Source organism: Hemiscyllium ocellatum, chromosome 22 (genome assembly GCF_020745735.1).
Source record: "Hemiscyllium ocellatum isolate sHemOce1 chromosome 22, sHemOce1.pat.X.cur, whole genome shotgun sequence".
Classification (NCBI taxonomy): domain Eukaryota; kingdom Metazoa; phylum Chordata; class Chondrichthyes; order Orectolobiformes; family Hemiscylliidae; genus Hemiscyllium; species Hemiscyllium ocellatum.
The window spans coordinates 36,139,902-36,163,826 of NC_083422.1; the positions used below are offsets into that span (position 1 = coordinate 36,139,902).

A 23,925-nucleotide genomic window follows, 5' to 3' on the forward strand; every position below is an offset into this window, starting at 1 on the left:
TTAGCAGATATGCATCATGACTTGAACCAAATTTACAACACCCACAGCAATAAAACACCAATACAACAACAGCCTTAGAGAAGCAAAGAGAATAATTCACCTTTTTTCTCCAGATTGGCATTAAAGTGCATTGTTGACACTAAATTGATGAGAGGGAGCCACACACTATTTCTAAAAGTGTTATCTACCTTGTTTCTGGTACAAGTACAAATATTCTATTCCCCAAACATTACATTTTATTATGAATTAGTCATGAAAAAAAATTAATTTGAAAACATATCAATGTTCCAGAACTATTTAAATGCTCAATATGACCTTTGCATTTTCAGATGGTTTTCTTTCCAGCATTTATAATCTGAGCATTAGTGCTATCAATCACAAAGACAATCTGTTGAGAGTAAATTGCTCAATTATCAAATTTGTAGAATTGATGTCATTGTACTCATCAGTTTGAGCACGTAGTCTATAACTCAAAACATGCAAGTTAAATTAGAGCATTATTAGAAGTGGCTATTGAAGCACAGTCAATCAAAATATTTAAGAGGGAATTAGACAAACATTATGAAAATTATTGATGGCTTCAGGGCAACCGACAGGAAATGAAATGTGAATCTAACACTGATTGACACACGAGGCCAAATTGCATTGCAATCAAATTGTACAATACTGAATGGGTGAGAAATTAATTTGTAATTTTGTAATGATCAATATTTATTCATTGAATCATCAATAGCCACAGGTGAGGGGCCGGAAGACTAGAGGTGGCTAATGTGGTGCCACTATTTAAGAACTCTGGTAAGGAAAAAGCAAGGGAACTATCGACCAGTGAGCCTGACATTAGGCACATTGTTGGAGGGAATCTTAAGGGACAGGATTTATATGTATTTGGAAAGGTAAGGACTGATTAGGGATAGTCAACATGGGAAATCATGTCTCACTAACTTCATTGAGTTTTTGGAAGAAGTAACAGAGAATTGATGAGGGCAGAGTGGTGGATGTGACCTATATGAACTTCAGTAAGGTGTTCGACAAGGTTCCCCATGGTAGACTAACTAGCAAGGTTAAATCACATGGAGTACAGGAAGAACTAGCCATTTGGATACAGAATTAGCTTGAAGGTAGAAGACAGAGTTGCTTTTCAGGATATAGGTTTGCTCGCTGAGCGGGAAGGTTAGTTTTCAGATGTTTCGTCACCATACTAGGTAACATCATCAGAGAATCTCCGAAGCACAGGTGGTTTCTATTTCTATTTATATGTTTGAGTTTCTTAGGGTTGGTGATGTCATTTCCTATAGTGACATCATTTCCTATGGCAATGCCATTTCCTGTTCTTTTTCTCAGGGGTGGTAAATGGGACCCAAGTCAATGTGTTTGTTGATAGAGTTCCGGTTGGAACGCCATGCTTCTTGGAATTCTCGTGCGTGTCTGTTTGGCTTGTCCGAGGACGGATGTGTTGTCCCAATCGAAGTGGTGTCCTTCCTCATCAATATGTATGGATACTAGTGAGAATGGGTCATGTCATTTTGTGGCTAGTTGATGTTCATGTATCCTGGTGGCTAAATTTCTGCCTGTTTGTCCAATTTAGTGTGTTACAGTTCTTGCAAGGTATTTTGTAGATATCGTTAGTTTTGCTTGTTGTCTGTATAGGGTCTTTCTAGTTCATTAGCTGTTGTTTTAGTGTGTTGGTAGCCCACAAATGATGCCAAGGGGTCTGAGTAGTCTGGCAGTCATTTCTGAAATGTCTTTGATGTAAGGGAGAGTGGCTAGGATTTCTGGATGTGTTTTGTCTATTTGTTGCTCAGAAATCAGCAGACTATGTTCATTGGGTATCTGTTCTTTTGAATACACTGTATAGGTGATTTTCCTCTGGTCTACGTAGTTCCTCTGTGCTGCAGTTTGTGGTGGCTCGTTGAAATAACGTTCTGATGCAGCTTTGTTTGTGGATGTTGGGATGACTGCTTCTGTAGTTCAATATTTGGTCAGTATGTGTTGTTTTCCTGTAGAAGCCCGTTCGAAATCAAAAGCCAAAATGCTGGAAAATCTCAGCAGGTCTGGCAGCATTTGTAAGGAGAGAAAAGAGCTGACATTTCGAGTCTAACTGACCCTTTGTCAAAGCTTTAAAAAAGGGAGAAATAGGGAGGTATTTATACTAGTCTGAGAGAAAGTGAGTCATGCTCCAGAAGCAAAGGTAGCAATAAAGAGGTGATAATGACAGTGCATAGAGAGATCTCTCTCTAGTATAAATACCTCCCTATTTCTCTCTTTTTTTAGCTTTGACAAAGGGTCAGTTAGACTCCAAACGTCAGCTCTTTTCTCTCCTTACAGATGCTGCCAGACCTGCTGAGATTTTCGCGCATTTTCTCTTTTGGTTTCAGATTCCAGCATCTGCAGAAATTTGCTTTTATTATTTGAAGCTCCCCATTGGCTGTTCATTCTACTGCGACATCTAGGAAGGCAGTTTGTTGTTGTTTTGCCTCCTCTTCAGTGAATTTTATGCCAGTAAGGGTAGTATTGGTGTTCTTGAAGGTTTCCTCTAATTTGTTTCATTTAGTGATGATAAAAGTGTCATCCACGTAGCAGACCCAAAGTTGGGGTTGGATGATTGGCAGAGCTGTTTGTTCGAGTCTCTGCATTACTGCCTCTGCTAAGAACCCTGATATCAGAGATCCCATGGGTGTTCCGCAGGGTTTGGCTGGAGGTTTTATTGTTGAAGGTGAAGTGGGTGGTAAGACATAGGTTCACTAGCTTGACGATACAGTCCTTGCTGATGAAGTTGGTGTACGTGTCTTTGGTTCTTCTCATATTGTAGTCAACATTTCCTTGGCCAGGTTGATGTTGATGGATGTGAACAGGGCTGTTACATCAAAGGAGACCATTGTTTCATCATCTTCTATCTTGGTGTCTTTGATGGTCTTCAGGAGGGACTGCATTTTGGAAAGATAAATCAGGGCAGGACTTATACACTCAATGGTAAGGTCAAGAGAGGCCTTGGGTGCATACTTCATAGTTCCATCCAAGTGGAGTCAAAAGTAGACAGGATTGTGAAGGAGGTGTTTAGTATGCTTGCCTTTATTAGTCAGTGCATTGAGTATAAGAGTTAGAGGTCACGTTGCAGCTGTACAGGATATTGGCTAGGCCACTTTTGGAATATTGTGTCCAATTCTGGTCTCCTTCCTATCGGAAGGATGTTGTGAAACTTAAAAGAGTGCAGAAAAGATTTGCAAGGATGTTGCCAGGGTTGGAGCACTTGAACTATACAGTGAGGCTGAATAGGCTGAGGCCATTTTCCTAGGAGCGTCAGAGGCTGAGGGGTGACTTTATAGATGTTTGTAAAATCGTGAGGAGCATGGATAGGGGAAATAGACAAGGTATTTTCCCTAGGGTGGGGGAAACTAGAGGACATAGGTTTAAGGTGAAAGAGGTAAGATTTAAAAGGGACCCAATGGCAACTTTTTCACGCTGAGGGTGGTACGTGTATGGAATGAGCTGCGAGAGGAAGTGGTGGAGGCTGGTAAAATTATAACATTTAAAAGGCATCTGGATGGGTCTAAGAATAGGAAGGGTTTGGAGGGATATGAGCTAAATGCTGGCAAACGGGACTAGATTTATCTAGGATATCTGGTCGGCATGGATGAGTTGGACCAAAGAGTCTGTTTCCGTGCTCTCTGTATGACTGAGTACATAACTGTTCAATTTATGTGCATTTAAATTTATTAAGTTTGGATGTTGTTGGCTATATTTCTCGAGGAAAGAGTGGACAAAAATACCTGCAATAAGGCTTCGGCCCCAGTAAGTTTGTTTTCAACTCCCAAAACATGACTCTGCCATCACTGACAATTAAAGCAGCAGAATTTTCATTAACAGGACAGCACACCATGTTAAAAGGGCGAACTGTCTTAGTGACTCTGATTGCATCACATTGACAACGTAGATCATACATCAGTTCCTGAACGGGCTGATCCGGATCTGAAAACATTAAGAAAAATGTTATTTCAAATGAAAGAAAATCCTCTGTCAACACAATTATTATTCCAACAGTATGCAATTTGTCTCCTCGCTCTAAAATTGACATAATTTGGATTGTACGGAGGATGCAGGTACATAAACGAGATTAAACATAATAAATGCAAGTTACAGATTTCAAGTTGATTAACATCAAGACCACTTTAAGTGCAGCCAACTGGTCTATCCATTTGTCCTTTCACATCTACAAAGTAGTTCAGTTTCTCCTTTGTTATTGCCATTCAGAATAATTCCAATGTGATGTTCAGTAGTAATCATTCATTCTTTATCTCCTCAAATCCTTGTATAATTTATGTCTGTTATATTCCCCATAACAGCTCTGTTCCATGACAATTTTTTCAAGCCTCTCTTAATAACCGTAAACTATTATTTGCAGTATCATTCAAAAGAATCTTCATGATACCTTTCCCATGTTGTGTCATTCCTGTGCAAAACAAAACTCAATGTTCCATCCGCGCCCATCAATATGATGTGCAATGTCTTTTAATCCTTTGCATTCAGTGCTCCTATACAAAAAACTTCTATTTGCTTTTTTATAGCCTTTTGCAGCTATTGCAACAACAATTTGAATTTATATTGTTCCTTTAAATGTAGAAAGATATCCCAAGACAGCTCTGAAAATACAATAAAACGTCACCTTCACTAAGATCTACCTATACACTTAATGATAAGGTCCTGGGGAGCATTGCTGAACAAAGAGACCTTTGAGTGCAGGTTCGTAGCTCCTTGAAAGTAGAGTCGCAGGTAGATAGGATAGAGAAGGTGACGTTTGTTATGCTTTCCTTTATTGGTCAGAGCATTGAACAAAGGAGTTGAGAGGTCATGTTGCCGCTGTCTAGAACACTAGCGAGGCCACTTTTGGAATACTGCATGCAATTCTGGTCTCCTTCCTATCAGAATGATGTTGTGAAACTTGAAAGGATTCAGAAAAGATTTACAAGGATGTTGCCAAGGTTGGAGGATTTGAGGGATAGGCAGAGGCTGTAGGCTGGGGCTTTTATCCCCAGAACATTGAAGGCGGAGGGTGACCTTACAGAGTTTTATAAAATCTGGAGGGGCATGGATAGGATAAATAGAAAAAGGTCTTTTCCCTAGGTTGGGGGTGTCCAGAGCTAAACAGCATAAGTTTAGGTTGAAGGGGGAAATATATAAAACAGACCTAAGGGGCAACATTTTCACATGTAGGGTGGTGAGTGTACAGTATGACCTGCCAGACGAAGTGGAGGAGGCTGGTACAATTACAGCATTTAAAAGGCATCTGCATGGGTATATGAATAGGAAGGGTTTGGAGGGATATGGGCCGGGTGCTTACAGGTAGGATTAGATTGGGTTGGGATATCTGGTCGGCTGGGACGATTTGGACCAAAGGGTCTCTTTCCATGCTGTACTTCTCTCTGACTCTACTGCACCTGCAGGCATTTTCCCTCCTCTGCCTATGTAATCTCCTGAATCTGAATAAGAAAAGCTTAGAGGACCTGCCATTTCACTCATTTGCTAAGTATACTACTTACACTGAACTGCATTTGTTACTTATCTATTAATTCTGCTAAATATCCCATGCAAATTCTGTGCTCTCATGAATTCATCTTCACAGACCATGACCCATAATTTCATATCAGAAAACATCCATTTGCTCCCAAATACAAGATAATTTTATTCAGCTTTGATCCGTGTGTGCTCGTAAAACTTCTTCATTATTTAAACCCCTTTGAGAATCAGGGGGCACTAACCGATTTAAGTTTATTTGCTTTACAAATGCACGTAAACGAGGCTTAGTTTCATTTAGTATAATTACAACATTTAAAAGGCATTTCGATGGGTATATGAATAGAAAGGGTTTGGAGGAATATGGACTGGGTGCTGACAGGTGGGACTAGATTGAGTTGGGATATCCGGTCAGCATGGGCGGGTTGGACCGAAGGGTCTGCTTCCATGCTGTACATCTCTATGACTCTATATGTACAATTTGAAATTGTAGCATAATGGAAACTGATATTTTTTAAAATTCATTTTGTTTCACATGTTTATGCAGGGAATTATGTATCGTGTATCAGAAGATGATCTTAAGATTCATATTGAGTACAATGTTTTACAAGAGACTTTTTTATTGATAGTATTAAACATATACGGGGAAATTATTGCAAGGGAGTGATCTAATTAAGAGCTTTAGAGAAGTCAATAATCTATCTAAATCCACCCCTGAAAATGGAATATTGGAAAGACCCGGGAGCCCTCACTGCAGCAGGCAGAGGTGTAAGAAAATCCGAAAAAGTGAGGCAGCAAGATGTGAAGAAAACAAAAGAGAAAGAAAGAAAAATAAAACTGTTCACACATGCCATCCCTCTTTCCTGATCTGGATAGGTACTCCCTACATGATACACTTGCATATTTTTACTTTGTAGTTTGTGTTATAATTATTTTTTACCACCCTGTTCAGTCATGTTATGACACACCTTCAAGGCAGATTAGGCTTGAACCTATAGCTTTTGGCCAGAGACTGGGGCGCCTCCACTGCACCATTAGCCTTCCTCTAAATTAGTGTATTATATAGTGTCGTAAGTTCTGATTAAGAAATATATATGCACCACATTGATAGTGATATTAATCAGGATTAGCTACAGCAGAAATAATCTGCAATTGGTTAGTTACTTTTTGATTGGCACACGTGCTCACCCTGTTCTTCACTGGAAAGGGCCAATGAACTTGAATTTGATCGGCGGATCCTTAGTGTAATACACCCATTTTCATGAAGACAGAATAAAGCATCCCGCTGGCGGCAAGGAATGACCTAGGACAGAGAAACAGTAAACAGTTTGAAAACATCTGTTTCTCTAAGTAGTGATGCAAGTAAGTATGAAAATACAGTAACTCGGTGTGTGCTGAAATTTCATGAAAATTGTGTGCATCAACTGAAAATATTACAGGAAAAACTGATAATTTTCAGTAATCTTATGCTCAACAACAAAACCAAAAATAGTGATTTCATTGACATCACATATTTGCCATCTTCCCTACTGGAGTGTACGTTAACAGAAAACAGCCAGATGGTATTATTACAGGTGCTCACATTATACCTACTAAAACTGTGATTACACTGGCAGGGTGCCTTGAATAAATTCAGACATATTCTCAAAGGCCACAAAGTTCAACTCAATCTCAAAAAGACAATAACAAATTTAACCGTACTCTATCTTTCATATTCAAATAATATTGCCACCATACAGTCATCGGGTTCTCACTGCAGTCTGGATTTTTAATTACATAAGGGAGGATTCAGAAACTGAACATATGTATTATCATCCAGAAGTGGAACTGTGTTTCTATCCATTAGGTTTCAATATAAAGTGTACTCTCAACTCCAGCTTGATTCTTAATATCATCAAAAAAAATCTAACTCTACAATTTTAGCAGTTAAATCATTTTGTAGTTATTCTGAATGCAATATTGTCAGTGCAACCCAGCCTCTTGGTAGAGTTAAATACCTGAAGAAATGGAGCTCCTGTTCGTTCAATAGCAACTATGCCGACTGTTTGGTTTACTTCCAAATCAAGGATCAGGATTTCTCTGGGATACAGCAGCAACATGTGGTTTCTCTTAGATGGTAGATAGGATAACTGCAGGCAGTCATTCAAAGTTACAGACTCGGCACTGAAATAAATCAAGTTAATAACATTGCATGACAATGTACATTTTGTATTAGTTACTGTCATTCATTATGCTGTAAAGTAAAACATGGTGCATTTTACTCAAATAACCATCTACCTTGCAATCAGCAGCATCTGTTAATGATATGTAGTATTCCAAATGAGGCTGGAAAACCCAAGTGTCATGAACTGGACCAGCTATGGTGATAATTCAGTTCAATATTGAAGAACTACATTGTTGGAATTGCTGCCTTTCAGTTGAAATAGTGAAATATGGCTCTGTCTTTCGTCTCTTATGGATACAAAGATCCAAAGACACTATTCAATGGAGAGCAAGGAAGCTTTCTTGAAGAGATTTATCTCAGAACTACCATCACTAAAATAGTTTTCTGATCATTTACCTCACTGCTGTTTCTGGAGCAAACTGGCTGTAACTTTTACTTGCGTTACAACTGAAACATGACTTCAAATCTTCCGTCATCGAAAACTCTGCCTGTTTTATTTTTGATTACACCAGATATGAGCACCACTGGCCAGTATCTGTTGCCCAACCCTAATACGTGGAGTCTTTAATAATGGTTGAACTTAAATCAGCCCAAATACCAATCAAACAACCCCTCATAAGAGCAAGAAAGAAATGATAGTACGTTTGCTTGCTGAGTCTGAAGGTTTGTTTTCAGACGTTTCATCACCATACTAGGTAACATCATCAGTGAGAGTCTCCGGTGAAGTGCTGGTGGTATGTCCTGCCTCTCTATTTATAGGTCTTGATTTGTTAAGATGGGTGATATCATTCCAGTTCTTTTTTTTCTCCCAGTGAAGGTAGATAGGGTCTAACAGCAGACGAAACAAAGACATGCACGAGATTTCTTAGCGGTACGGCATTCTAATCAGAATTCCATCAATAAACACATTGATTTAGACACTATCTACTTTCCCCACTCTCACTGATGATGTTACCAGAATGGTGACGATACAAACATCAACCTGAACTACAAGTTTTCTCAAAAGTCATTTCCTATCATAATATTTAGCAATATACTTGCAAAATTCTTAAAACAATGAAATACCCACTGTTGTGGTAATGATATATACGATAGTGTGAACTGTTGAGAATTTGAGTGCATAAAATAGATGCTGTCAGATTTTGCTTTCAGATTTTCGAAGGTCAACACGCTTGCGACAGTGATCTAAATACAATATTTCCAAGAAAGCATGTGGTTTGCTGAAATGCCTTACAGAATACCTGGTATCTTAACTGATGTAACGTTTATACTGATGGGTGATGAAAAAGCAGATCAGGAATCACTAGTTTAGCTTTCTGTTCAATTCAGAAGAACCAGTAGAACAGTTTTCACCCTAGCAAAAAAAGGTTTAAGATTGCAAAGTCTTCAAGCTGTGAGAGTTTCTCTAGAAGGTTTCAAGCTGTTAGAACTGAAAAACAAAACAAAAATCAAACAAGTCTGTACAACTGGAAAAAAAATGTCATAAAACTGTCAGTAGCTGGAAGGAGTTAGATAAGTCAGAAATTAAAGGAAATGAGACAGGAACGATATTTCTCCAAGATTGTAGGGGTGTACTGCATATGCTTACACCAAAATAGCCCATGTCAGCTCATACAAAATGGCCGACAAACAAGACATGGCTGCCTGCTAAGCCTGTCCCAGCATTAAAACACTAACTGGCTAAGAAGAGATAAACAAGACAAACAGGCAAAAGTGAGTACTGCAGATGCTGGAGATTAGAGTCAAGAAAGCAGTGCTGGAAAAGCAAAGCAGGTCAGGCAGCATTCGAGGAGGCGGAAAGTTGATGTTTCAGGCAAAAGCCCTTCATCAGCATTCCTGATGAAGGGCTTTTGACCAAAACATCAATTTTCCTGCTCCTCGGATGCTGCCTGAACTGCTGTGCTTTTCCAGCACCACACTCTTGAAACAAGACAAATAGCCTATTCCAACCTAGAGACTGTAGTGTCTGTTAAACACTAGAAGATCATGGGAACCTGGGGCTGTCCATAGAAATGCTCATCATTGATTGTGTCTCTCATAGGATTGCGTAGACGGAGTAAGAGGCAAGGACACAGTGACCATGCTGTATGTGATCACTATAACTTGAAATAGGTAAAAATACTGTATGTTACTGTAAAATCAGAGTGTGTCATTGATCCCTTTTCAGGCTTAATACACGCCTTCTTCACTATCCTATCTACCCGAAACTCAACTTCTGAGTACTTTTTTCTTCCCCTTTCTAATCTTCAACACATGAATTTTTAAAACCATATTATATATTGTCCACATAGTTAATCATAATTGAATATTAAAGTTGAAGATGAAACAGAAAGGTAGTTAATTTTGTTAAGTTCATCAATACAAGTGATGTCAGGGCTGGGAAATAACATTTAAAACATTAGTTCATGGGCAAGGAGGGAAAATTACAACGAAGAAATGTTCTCTCAATTACAGGGTAAAATGTAAATATAGCTTATAAAATAAAACATTTCATCTTAAAATAGAACTTACTTGGGCTTTTCATTAGTGATGAGGATTTTCACTTTGTTCAAGGCTTTCTTAGCACTAGTGGCTGCTGGTTTTGCATGGGCCGGACTGGAGTGTGGACTTGATATATATACCTTCTTTCCTGAACTGCTGGGAGCTTTGGATGGTGAAAAATCAGAGACAAACACTATTCCTTCACTGGTCAGCACTACAAAGAGAAGACATTGCAGAATATGTTACAGTGGAAAAAGAAATCTTTGGAAAGCTTTTTCTTTAAACAAAATATCAAATGATTAAAAATACGTGTTCAATAACAATTATACTTTCCCTTGAATTTTACTAAAAATAGTTCACTTTCTAGGCAGCTAGGATATCAGCATAAAAATGACCTGGCATTCTCCCAGTTAATTTCTCTTCTCAGTAGAGAAATACTTCATCTTCACTCATTCCTTCCTACCAATAGATGAACTCAGTATGTGTTAAAAATGTAGTAGTTGTCTTGTGTACTATTGCTTATAGCACAACGATTTGGAACTCCAAACACAGTGGGCCATCTTCACAGCAAGATGTTCAAGACTGATCACAGCCCTGAAAAGAAGAATGTTGCAATATTCTGACATACAGCCTACAAGCAAAAAAGGCTTGCAAAAAAAAGCTTGCAACACAGATTCTTAAATCAATTTGAAAACAGTGGCTGGAAAGTGTTATTTGCTAAAAGATCAGACTTGGACGTCAGCAATGCCTCAGGTGATAACACACTCACTTTTGAATCAGAATGTTGTTGGTTCGTAGCCCTTTCCAGAAGCATAAGCCCTGTAATCTAACCTGACCTTTCAATGCAGCACTGCAGTAGGTGCTTCTTTCAAACAAGCTGTTAAACTGAAACCTCATCAACCTTCCTCAGTGAACATAAAAGATCCAATGACACTGCTTGAAGCAGAGACATTCTCCTTGATGCCCTTTCCAACTGACATCACAAGAACAATTCATCTGGTTTGTTGCTGATCTGTGTGCTTGTTCTGTGTACATTGGCTCATATGCTTTTCTTTATTAATTGGATGTGGGTAATTTTGGCAAGGTCAATATTTATTGTGCATCCCTAATTGCTCTTGCAAAAGTGGAGATAAGGCACTTCCTTGAATACAACCAAGTGGTTCACGAGGCGATTTCACAAGCTCCACGTGGATCAGATGTTACATATTGGTCAGGTGAAGAAAGGATGGCAGAAAGGCTTTAATGAAGCTGATAGGTTTTATAATAATCTGCCCACCATAATTGATATCACCATTTCCTTTCGTATTTTACTTGGTGAGTTGGAATTAAATTTCCTAGCCTCCAGACTGAGACTTGAACTCATGTTTCTATAACATTAGTCCAGAGCCCTCAATTGCTATTCCAGTAACATAGCCACTATGCTCTTGTACCCTACATTGTTTTCTTATATTACAATGGTGACTGTCCAAACTGTCATTGTCTGCAATGCTTGGAACATCTTGAGTTTGAGAAAAGCACAAAATAACGCACGTGTTTCTTTTTTCTTTCCATAGTGTTACCACTGGAAAATTTCTTCTACAAAAAGGTGATCTGCCAATACATTTGCTCTTATAGCCTGAGCCTACATATACCATAAAACAACTACTTTCAACAGCAGAAGAGCACTCAAGACTGCCATTCTAATCGTAGGATAATGGAACAGACGGCAGCAGCTAGCAACCCAGTTAGGACCACTACCAAGACTTTCAATATTCCACAGTTATTTTCTTTTTTCTAGTCCATTTAAGATGACAATTCAGTTTAGATGAGTCACTCGATCAACTGCACTTCCTTTGCTCATTGCAGTAATATACCAAGAGTGAAAGTAAATCTTCAATTTCTACAACGTCATTCATGAGAACTGGACATTCTAAACCACTTTACAACCAATGATGTGGATTTGATGTTTAGTCATTGCTACAATGTAGGAAACATGTACTTGGAACAACTCCGTTAGTTAATCAATCCATTCTATTTCTTTAACAGCCTTTGCCTCCAATTTATCTGAGCCACATCCAAATATCTTATTTCACTACAGCTTTCACCCTGTTCTTTTCCATAATTAATCTAAGCTTTACAACACTATGACCACTATTCACGAGATACTCCCCAACCCTGACATTCTGATCTTCAACTGATTTATACCTCAGGACTACATCAAGCAAAATCATTAAGCAGGAAATATACTAAATTAAAACATTTCTTCTGAACACTTCGACAAGCAGGTGTAGACTGCCATCTGCACTGTGAGAATCAGTGAATTTTGAAAAACATACATCCTGGCTGGGTCTGTAACTGAACTCAATTAGAAGGCTCCATGCACGGCTTCGTAGCTTTGAGTGCTTTGGGACTCAGCAAGTGCATCCACGTTCTTATAAAGTAAAAAGAGTATGCAGCTAGCTTAGAAAAGGTTCAAAGAAGAATGCCTTGACTAATCTCATCATATACAATTTCTGAAGCAGAAATTGCTAAAGTACTGCATAAATTAATGTTTGTCATATTTGAGTTACTTTGCTAGTATGCTGATTTTGAAATAAATGACTTATGTAGGTGGTGTATGAATAATTGAACAAGTTCCTTTTAACCATTAAATCATTTAAGAAATAGACGCTTTTGAATTTTGAAGGTATCGAGGGATATAGGTAGAAAGTGGGAATATAGCATTGAGACAGATATCAACCACGATATATTGAATAGCGGACAGATTCCAAGGGCCAAATGGCCTATTGCTGCTCCTAGTTTCTGTGCTTCCATGTAAATGTACTCAAATAAAGCACAAAATAAGTACATGTGTATAAGGCTCGTTTCTGAATGGGTCAGCACAAGATCTAAGGTGCAACATTGGCTTCCACCACACATCCCAATCTACATCTAGTTTCACAGTCGCCAGTATAACACAGGTCAGCCTTGAGGCAGTAGAAAAGTAGATTATCTAAATTTTCAGCAGCACTAAGAAAATAACTTTCAAATCTTGTGCAGTTGAAAAACTAAAAATAGATATGTTTCATTACATAGTCAAGTATTTGCAACACCCAAATTGTTCAGTATATTGAATAATCTGGAGACGAACAGTTTCTAAATTATGTTTGAAGGATTATAGAAAAATATGTTTCTTCTTGTAAAACCTCAAGATAGCGATATTCTCTATAATCCCCCAAGGTTTAAAATTATACGACTGTTAAATTGTAGAAGATTATGTTTCATACTTGTTTTGTTTTTACAGAAATCACTGCAATCAGAGGCAGGAGCATCTTTTACCACAACAGCAAATCAGGTTTAACCTTGCTACGCCAATCAAACTGTATGCTGCTGCATACACCAGGTTAATATTTTTCATTTTAGAAAGAAGAATCAACTTACAAGCGATATTTGATAGCTCAAAGGGATCAAATGAAAAGGAAAGTATGTTTTCTGCATAACTTTTCTTCCACAGTTTTGTGCCAGTATCCGCATTCCACAGTACAATGTAGTTCGGTGGGTGTACTGCTAAGAGAAGGTCTCGAGAGGCATCCTGATTCCACAACCACTCCATGTCTATTAGCAAAAAGGAGATAACAATTGTCAAAAACAATATTTCCTTTAGGACTGAGCACAGGGACAAAGGTGAACTTTAAACACTATACTACATGATCATTTAATCACAAAATTTGAAAAATCAAAGATAATCGAGGTTGAACTATTTACCACACCATCACCTTTAAACCTCGTTTTCACTGCATATCAGCCTTAGTAGCAAATATTCCTCCCCGTTGGTTGAATAAGATACTATGAAAGACAAGGTTGAGGATGCTATTTTAACCAATGTGAGGTCAAGGGGTTGATAGCTGAATTCCTGCAAACCAACTCTTCTCTTTCTATCCAGCCCAAAAAATACATAAAATTTAAAGAAAAATGCTGTGACATATTTCTGGGAAATTAAAAGCAAAGAGCAGGTGAATGTTGCAGAATTATAAACATTTCAATGCTATTCAGGATTGAACTAGTGCTTTACCCAAGATGTTTAGTCTGAATCATTCTACAAAGAGCTTCTTTCTAATCATCAAGTAGCAACTCGCAACGTACAAACATGATTGAGAATGTAAAATCCCAATTCACTGCACTGGAGCAAATAACAGGAAGGTTGTGTTCACACTGGAACAGTTTCCACAGATTTTCATTTACTATCTTATTCCCAAGCTCAGAATATGATCATTAACAAAATGCTGCACCAAACCAAGCGTTTTCAGTTGAATGTCACAGCAAAGATCTATCAATCAGTTCTGGCACTCAACTTTATGGCTTGTCACAATTCTGATCTGCTAAAACTCTGTCACACATTTATTATTTCATTATCTACACACACTTCATTGTGCACTGAAAAAGATAAAAAAAATTTTATTAGTCTCATAAGTTCTTCAAAAGAGTTAACGTTTATTGACTAAAACCATAATTCATGCAGTTCAATTGTCACTAACAGAAATATTTAAACTCAACACGGCATTATAACACAAAACCAACATAGTACTCTCCAAATTACTATATAATAAACAGATTTATCATTACTTCAGAAAGCCAGAGACAATTAGAATTTGGGGTTAGAATATAGTAAGGCTGTTGATGGATCAAACATGGAGAATACTGGAGAAACTCAGTGGGTTTGCCAACATTTATGCAAGGAGAAACGGGTTAACATTTTGAGTCAGTAAGACTCTTCTTCTGTTCTGACGAAGTTCTAAGATGTCCAGAATCTGGATGATGGTTTCAGTTTCAGATGGGCTAGTTTAGGTAAGTTTATGAAGGCAAAGATGCATGGTCTTTGCAAGACAGAGGATATGGTATGGAATTTTGAATAGAATGCCTGATTCTAGCAGATACATTTGTTGAGGGAATGGGAAGTGAGCAAATAGCACTAGTGGGAAGTTTGGAACAAGCACACAAACAATTACATAGCAGTCTTTACTCTGCGTAGCTGTTGATGTGGGTGATCCAGGCAAGAAGCAACTCAATGCCAACTCCAAAATGAAGATGGTGGAAGACTACGTGATGACATAACCACTACAGGAATGACATATTCCATATGTTGTAGCCTGATTATTCCATGTAGAATACCTTATATATTAAATGGAAAATGTGACCCAGACCAATCCTATGCATCTGTCAATAACCCACCAGATATTAGAAATCACAACAAATTTGTTAACGCTCAATCTTCCTCCGAACAGATTTATCCTCTTCAATTTCGAAGAGTCCACTTTCTAAATGCTTTTCCAACATTACTCTGACTTGGAATGCCTGAACACCTGCTCCCCTCTCACTGGCTTAATCTTGTCTTCAATGGCCTTGATCCATCACTGACTCAATGGTGAAGTTCCAACTCCCTCTGAACTTCCCATGGCTTCTCTCAGCCCTACTTGCTGCTGAGATCCATCACGTCAGCTCTTCTGCTAGTCATGTCCTGATTCTCTGCATCACTACCACTTCAGTAATTCCTCTGAATCCCTGGTTACCCTTCTCTCTTGGAATCTATACTGAATTCCCTAACTGTTAGTGTCACACCATTATACTCTCAATGATCCGATTTCAGTACCCATTAAATGTTTAATAAAGAATGAAAACAGTCCTAGAACAGAGCATGCATGGCTGGAAATGCAGTTGCACAACATATTTGTTCATGAGATATGGGCATCGCTGGGGAGGCCAACATTTATTGCCCCATCCCTAATTGCCTAAAGTACAGTCAAGAGTTAACCACATTGCTGTGGGTTTGGAGTTATGTATAGGCCTGACCAAGTAAGGACATTAGCGAACTGGACGCTTATGACAATCAACAGTGGTGATCGCTGTTAGACTAGCTCTTTATTCCAGGTATTTTTGTATTTGAATTTAAATTTCACCATCTGCCATGGTCGGACCTAGTTCATGAACAATAGCCTGGGATTCTCAATTGCTAGGCCAGTGATATTACTACCATGTTACCGCCTGCCCTTGGTTTTCACCCACAAAACCACACCAGAGAATCCAGTAAGTTAATTTCTTAACAATGTCACACATTTTTAAAGATACATTTTAAAAAATAAACAAAAGCTGTTCAACTGATTCAGCATACAATCTGACTTGTGGTATTTGAATTGAATTCAATCAAGTTACAACCAATGCCTAATTAAATATTAACCTGAATGAAAAACCCTCACTCTTGGGGATATGAAGAAGAATCATTCGATTCAAAAAGTTACACTGTCCACAGATGTTGCCAGACCTGTTAAATTTCTTCAGCACTTCTGTTATTATTTCAAATCTCCAGTATCCGTAACATACTGTTGCATTTACGAAAGAGCCTCACAGCTACTTGGGAAATTTAAAATCTCATTGTTTAAGAATGGACCAAAGCCTACAAACTAAGGTTTGTAGACATCTTTCTAATATAAGACAAAGAAAACATTAGTTAATTCTAAAATAAATCTTTCTATTATGTTGGTTCTTCATCCAACACAAAGATCCTAGCTGTGTCAAATTCTCAAGGGACAAAAGGCCACAGCACAAGATGCTTATCAACCTAACAAACACTTTATTTGGAACAGGACCTTAAACTTGTAGCAAGATCACATGGTGACACAGCAACGTTTGTTGCCTATTTTTTTAAATTGCAGCAGTAGCTATTCTGAGATAGACCATCTGAAACCCATTAAACCTGCTGTAAGACAACCATGGAACCAACGAGCAGGAGAGTCGATGTTTCGGGCATGAGCACTTCCTCAGGAATCTCGACTCTCCTGCTCCTTCGGTGCTGCCTGGCCTGCTGCGCTTTTCCAGCAACACATTTTCAGCTCTGGTCTCCAGCATCTGCAGTCCTCACTTTCTCATTTAACCATTGAACCAAGTCTCATTAAAGCATCACCCCTGTTCTTGCTGATTTGCACATCTCCCCTCTAACAGTACCTCAAATTTAAAATTCTTATTTTCGTTTTCAATAATTTGCATGCCGCCTCCCCCCCCCAAAAAAATCTCTAAACTCTTCTAGCGATGTAAGCTTTAGAAACTTCAGAATTCCTCGACTTCTGGCCTCCTTAATTTTAAGTGTCCTATTACTGGCAGCCATGCTTTCAAATGCCTTGGTCATGTAAGTTCTGAAATGTCTACCCTCAACCTCTCTACCACTCCCTTTCTTCCCTTAGAATACTCTTTAAAGCTGATCTCTGTGACTAATTATTTGTCCTGATAACTCCTTGTGCGGCTCAGTATAATAATATTTGTATTAATAGCATCCTGGTTAAGCACTAAAATATTTTGTTACATTAAAAGTGATACATAAATACAAGATGTAGTTGACAACAATACAAAGTGAGTACAGTTAAAGAATGACTTTCCCTTTGACTCCAAATTAATGTCATTTTCAAGAATTCCTTGGTGTCATTCCGTTAAGAGAAGCTACGTTCACCTCTCCTTTGGAATCCAGCTTGGTTTCCATTCTGGATCAAGAGTGTCATGAAATCTGGAGCCAAATGACTCAACAGAAGCAAAACCAGGCATTAGAGTCATGCAGCACTGAAACAGACCCTTCGGTCAAACCAGTCCACGTCAACCATGTTCCCAAATTAAACTAGTCCAAAGTGCCCACGTTTGGCCCATATCCCTCCAAATCTTTCCTATTTTTGGACCTATCCACATGTCTTTTAAATACTGCAACTATACCTGCATCCGCCACTTTCTCTGGCAGTTCATTCCAACCACAAGCCATTCTCTGTTTAAAAAAGTCCCCCCCCACCCCACCACCACCCCCACACCCCATGTCTTTTTAAAATCTCTTTGCTCTTTAAAAATATGCCCCCTAGTTTTGAACTCTCTCACCCTAGGGAAAATACACCTGCTATTCATCTTTTATATGCTCATGATTTCATAAACCTCACCTTCTTAGACTCCAGTGAAAAAAATCCCAGCCTTTCCAGTCTATCTATACATCTCAAACCCTCCATTCCCAGCAACATCCTGGTAATATTTTTCTGAACCCTCTCCAGCTTACTAATATTCTTCCTATAACAGGATGACCAGAATAACACACACTCAGAAGAGGCCTCACTAATATCCTGTACAATCTCAACGTAACGTTCCAAATCCTACACTCAAAGGTCTGAGCAATGTAGACAAACATATTAAACACTTTCTTAAATACCCAGTCTACCTGTGTCACAAATTTCTGAGTAGTACTTATCTGGACCCTTAAGTGTCTCTGTTCTACAACACTATCCTGTCTCGACGGTGAACTGTATAAGTCCAGGCCTTATTTGTATTATCAAATGCAAGACCTCATGTTTATCTAAATTAAACTCCAACTGCCACCCCTCAGCCTACTGACCAATTGATCAAGATCTCTTAATCTTAGATATCGCCCTTCACAACCGACTAAACCACCAGTGAGCTACTTCTGAGTAACCGGTGCTACTTGATGGCACGATTGATGACTTGCACACTAAATTTACTGATGCGTAGGTAAAACCTAATGGCACAGTAACTGTCTGAATTTGGCTTGCTTTGTAAATATGTGCACAAATTTCCACATAATCATTTAAGAACAGGCCATTCTGCTATTGCGAACATTTCATTGACGTGAATTTGCTGTAAAGTGATTGATGAATTGGGGACACAGTTTCTAAAGCGCGAACTTTTAAAATGGTGTGTGGCTGTAATGCAATCACATTACCAACACTAAGTGCTGTTTCTAAAGCGTGATCTTTCGATAACAGAGTTTCCGGGATGGGACCACTCACCGCTGCCGATTAGCCATTGCCCTTTTACTGCCAAGGACGCTTCGCCATCGCCCACTGGCCGCTGAGGATGATCTGCCACCGCAAGTGTTTGTAACTCATTTTTATGTATAAACCAATAAAATGATATTTATTTCACCTCTTTTTCAATCAATATGTACTATGTAGTAGTATAAATAAAGGGGACTGAGGAATATGAAAGAACAGGCGGGAGGGAAAACAATCAGTACATATATATATTTCCGGTGGCGAATCGTCTCCAGAGGTCGACCGACCCCAGTGGAGAAATGCTGGTGGCAAACCGGCAGTGGCGAATGTGCCGTGACGAATCATCACCAACCCCAGAGTTTCACAAGAATGTAGCCATAGTGTTATAGAAGAACTACCTGTAACAATGAGTGGCTCAAGAAGACAGGTCATCAGACCCTCTCCAGGACAATGATGGATAGGCAATAAACAGCGGTACCCACATCCCATGAATGAATTGTAAAAGATAGGTAACTACATTTCAGTACCTTAGCCATAAGGGAGCAGAACCGTTGGAGTGCGGGTTTTCTATACTAAAGTGAATTGTTGACACAGAGCAAACGTAATTGTTCCAGACAGATGAAGCGAGTTAAATTGGTTGTATGTTGGCATTTAATGGTTATATCTTTGATAAAATCCAGAACAGCATTCTCTACACAACTTTTGTGGCTCTAAGTATCAGCAAATACTTTGGCTTTGTCTCTCGCAAAAACATGGTCAGTTCTATCATAAGTGAAGATGGGGATGTTAACAAAATATTCCATCTGCCAAGATTTGCCTGTTACAATAAAACTAGAGAACTATTAACCTTTTCAAATATCATATAAGTAGGTTACTTGTACACCCAGATGAAAGTGAGAATATGGGAGTTCAAAATCAAATTAAAAGTCTTTGCCGTTCCATTTTATCAAAGTAAGACATTCTAGTACTACTAAACTTTGACAGATCAGCCATCAGGTAAATTACTCTGACAAAGAAATACTGAAAATTAGCAAAAGGGCTGTAAGTAGATGGTTTGCTGTGGCAGAGACTATAAATTTATACTTTTGAAGAAAGCTGTGAAGATCAGTATGTCAGAAGGGCTTGAGCACTTATAAAATCTTATATTGAACAATTAAAAATGTTGACTCAGCAGAGTATAATCTGCTACAGTATCATCGTGTGGTATCTATGTAAACTTCAGTAGACTTGCAGCGCTCCAGTTTTTATTACAACTTAATCTCTTACCTTGAATGGGTTTGGTGTACTCCTGAATCTCACAACGAGCTGCTCCAGTAGCAACATCCCAAACTATGATTTTTCCTACAATGTCTGCTGATGCCAGACGCAAGGAATAGGGAGAGCCAATACTATGGTGGTAGTTTTCTCTAGCCCATTTTACCTATGCAAATTAAAGCAGACTCTGAAATTAGACATAAAAGTGCTCACAGTAAACAGTACTTTCTTTATTTATTCATTCATGAGATATGCGTGAATTGGCGTAGCCTGCATTTACTGTCCATCACTTATTGCCCGCAAGGTGGTGGTGAAAAGCTCCCTTCTTGAACTACTGCAATTCAGGGGTGAAGGAGCATGGAATGGCCTGGTGGGGGTGGGGGAGGTGGAGAGGATATTCCCAAGTTAGAATGGTGTGAGGCTTACAGTGTAACGTCCAGGTGGGGTGCTCCCGTGCATGTGCTGCCCTTGCCATTCTAGGTGGCAGGGGTCATGGGCTTGGAAGGTGTTGTCAAAGGAACAGTGGGTGAGATGCTCCAGCGCATCTTGTACATGATAGACACTGTGACTGCTCTACAATGGTGAAGTGAGTGAATGTTGAAAGTGGCAGATGGGGTGAAAACCAAACAGGCTGCTTTGTTCTGGATTGGGCAAGACAACAGCTCACCACCACCTTCTCATGGGGCAAACAGGAATGGGTATTAAATGCTGGCCCAGCCCAAAACACTCACTTCACCTGAGTAAAATTACAATTATTCAACTCCCATGTAGCAGTTAATGAAGATTACAGTGTTGGATTAATTAGAAAGAATAGGACAGCCAGGCAAGACAAATCTATGTCCAAGTGCATTAATTACAATCCCATCACATTTTCTCCATTAGTCCTTCTTCACTTGTTTCGTGAAAATGTTGCCCACCTAGCTGACACTTATCCAGACCAGATCTTGCAGATCAGGAAAAGTTCCTCTCAATTTGGACCCAAATAATGTATGGTATCCTTTGATCATTTCTACAAAGTAACTGGACTGATAACATTCATATTTAAAGCATTCTTTACTTCCTTAACATAGTGAAAATCCTGAAGAATTTACATGTAAGCCCTTAAAATTAACTGGCCATGGGTAAGTAAATAGTAAGTCAGCCGAAGCCTTAATAATGATCAAAAAGAATCAGGAAATTAGTAATCTTAATGTCTGAAATATCTATCCATTTGTGACAAATTTCACAATGACATATCAAAGACAACTTCCTCAGTAAGACTACTTAGCTGATTTTCCCTGCTCTCCCCAGACACAAAGTGCATAGACCACAAATTACTAACTGCTACCTCTTTCTACAATCTTTAATCACGTTTGGACACTGCAGATCACTTGAAAAAATAACTGGAGAACATTTTGACCTTTAACAATGTTACTCATTAATGGATCCCCAACATTCATCGGGCATTCCTCCTCATATATGAGTTTCCTACTGATTCAATGTTCACTTTACTTTCTTGCAAAGTACCCACTTTCCACAAACTTTCAATTTAAATCGATAGCTCAGGGGATAGAAGAGTTGCAGAAGTACAAGCAAATAATTGTGTTACCATCTGCTGCTCATTTGTCACATCCTTCAGTAACTCATACATTTCTTTCAACCCATGCGAATTATGCTTAGAATACACATCATTAAAGAGTACAAAATCAATCAAACCTATTAATTACTAGCTTTGTTTGAATGACAAGCATGCTGCAAAATATAACCACTTCTTGACATGCATAATTAAAATCTGATTAGTAGTTGATGAATATTGACTGGTAATTTTTCAAAACCACATTAACTGCTTTCAGGGAGGTGCCAAGAACTAAAACGTAGGCAAAATACAACAAAATGCTGGCAAACTGAAATGGAAACAGAAAATACTAAAATCACTCAGTAGCCAGGTGCAATCTTAGACAAAACAAAAATGCAGGGCAAATATGTCAAAGCATCGACAGAAATATTGCCCATACTTTGCTCTCTCCAAAGTTGCTGCCTGACTCACTCACGTTTCCAGCATTTTCCATCAAATATTGATTCCAAGATTACCTCCAGAAAGCAAAGATAAAATAAACATAAAATAGCAATGACAGATTCATACCTGCCAATTATATTAACTCATAACTTGTGAAAATTAAAGCACTTGCAGGAATATCAAAGCTTGGATTCTGTGGTCAGAGTCAAAAAAACAGCTCCAACCAAGCCTTGGAATTCCACTTCCCACAGACTTCCTGCAGCCTTGCACTGGATTTGGGGTTATTAAAAGTCAAAATTAGCATGACACCTTCTACAGGGATCGAAGAAAAGGGGAAGCAATTGTACATCACCGTTTCTTAAACCATAAACTGTAAGATTGAATATTTAATTCAATGTAAAATTATCCAAGGACAATATGGCTTTAATATTGGCAAAAAAAATTAAAATCTGAAGGAACGAGATTCCACACTTACAAAAGTAAATTTTTAAGTGTCAGAGTAATTATTGGGAAGGAATTAAGAAGTACGACTCCACCAAGAAGTTGTTCAGGCTTAAATGGACAAGCCCTAACTTTTATGGATATCTTTAGTGAGCATCCATCATGTAGGTACCACAACTTCATGTGTTTTCACTCTAATCTTGCAGACTATTCCATTTCAGATAATAATCCATTTCCCTCTTGAATGCCTCAGTTACACCTGCCTCAACTACATTCCAGATCCTAACCTCTCACTGCAACAAAACACTCCCCCCGTCACCACTGCTTCTTTTGAATCTAACTTGACTTGCAACCTCTTGTTCTCAATCCTTCCATCAATGGGAACAATCTCATTATCAAATCTTCCCAGAGTTCACCTGACTTGAATACTACTATTAAATCTCCTCTCAACTTTCTATCCCCAAAGAAGAAAACTTCAACATTTCCACCCTCTCTACACCCATGGAATGATACTTGTGAATCTTTTCTGGACGCTCTATAAAGCTTTCACATCCTTCTGACGTATGGTGCTCAGAACTGGACACAATACTCCAGTTAAGGAGGACCAGTGTTTTATTGAAGTTCAACAGAATTTCCTTGACTATGAAGTTGAAATGTTTTGCCTTGAACTCATCAGGATGAAAATGCAAGAAATCAACTTTAGAAATGGCGCAACACTTTAAAAAGCATGAGAAGAGGGAGATGATTGGTTGGACTAAGGTTGTCATGTAGATACAGCTACAACTCTCAACTTTCTTAAGTAACTGATTAAATTTAAAATGGACAAGTTTGATTCGTCAGATTTTACCATGTGATGCAGCAAGAATTGGCTGTTTCCAGAGCCAATCATCACTGAAAAAGGTGCAAATGCATCTGGTCTCTGGAGTATTTCTTAGCACAATAAGGATTGTGTATTAAATGTAACTCAATAGCAGTATCATACAGTAGATCTGATTCTAAGTTCTGAATTTTGCAAGCACAAGCTGGTTAAGCACACAGTCAGCATACTGTTCTGAAGATTAGCCACTGAACCTGAAACATTAACTCATTTTTTTTCTCCACAGATTCTGCCAGAATTGCTGAGTTTCTTCACCAATTTCTGTTTTTGTTTAAGATTTCCAGCAATTTCAATTTTTTTGTTTTATTTAAAGAGCATTTGACACAGTCCACCAATCATTGGTATGTACAGCCTGCATACCTGACATCACACTGATACTGGAATTCACATATCATATTACTCATTTGTGTAAAAACAGAACATGTTTTGAGTTTGGCAG

At 38.6% G+C, this 23,925-nt stretch overlaps 1 protein-coding gene across 1 annotated transcript in view; it reads right to left on the bottom strand.

Annotated features, from left to right (window-relative positions):
• Positions 1-23,925, bottom strand: part of wdr11 (WD repeat domain 11) — a 112,450-nt gene that overhangs the window by 73,484 nt on the left and 15,041 nt on the right. Inside the window, exons 3-8 of the mRNA XM_060842073.1 lie at positions 20,185-20,338; positions 13,553-13,726; positions 10,184-10,367; positions 7,506-7,671; positions 6,697-6,811; positions 3,768-3,966 (exon numbers count right to left, since the gene is read on the bottom strand). Coding sequence (XP_060698056.1) covers positions 3,768-3,966; positions 6,697-6,811; positions 7,506-7,671; positions 10,184-10,367; positions 13,553-13,726; positions 20,185-20,338 — 992 coding nt within the window. The remainder of the gene's footprint in view (positions 1-3,767; positions 3,967-6,696; positions 6,812-7,505; positions 7,672-10,183; positions 10,368-13,552; positions 13,727-20,184; positions 20,339-23,925) is intronic.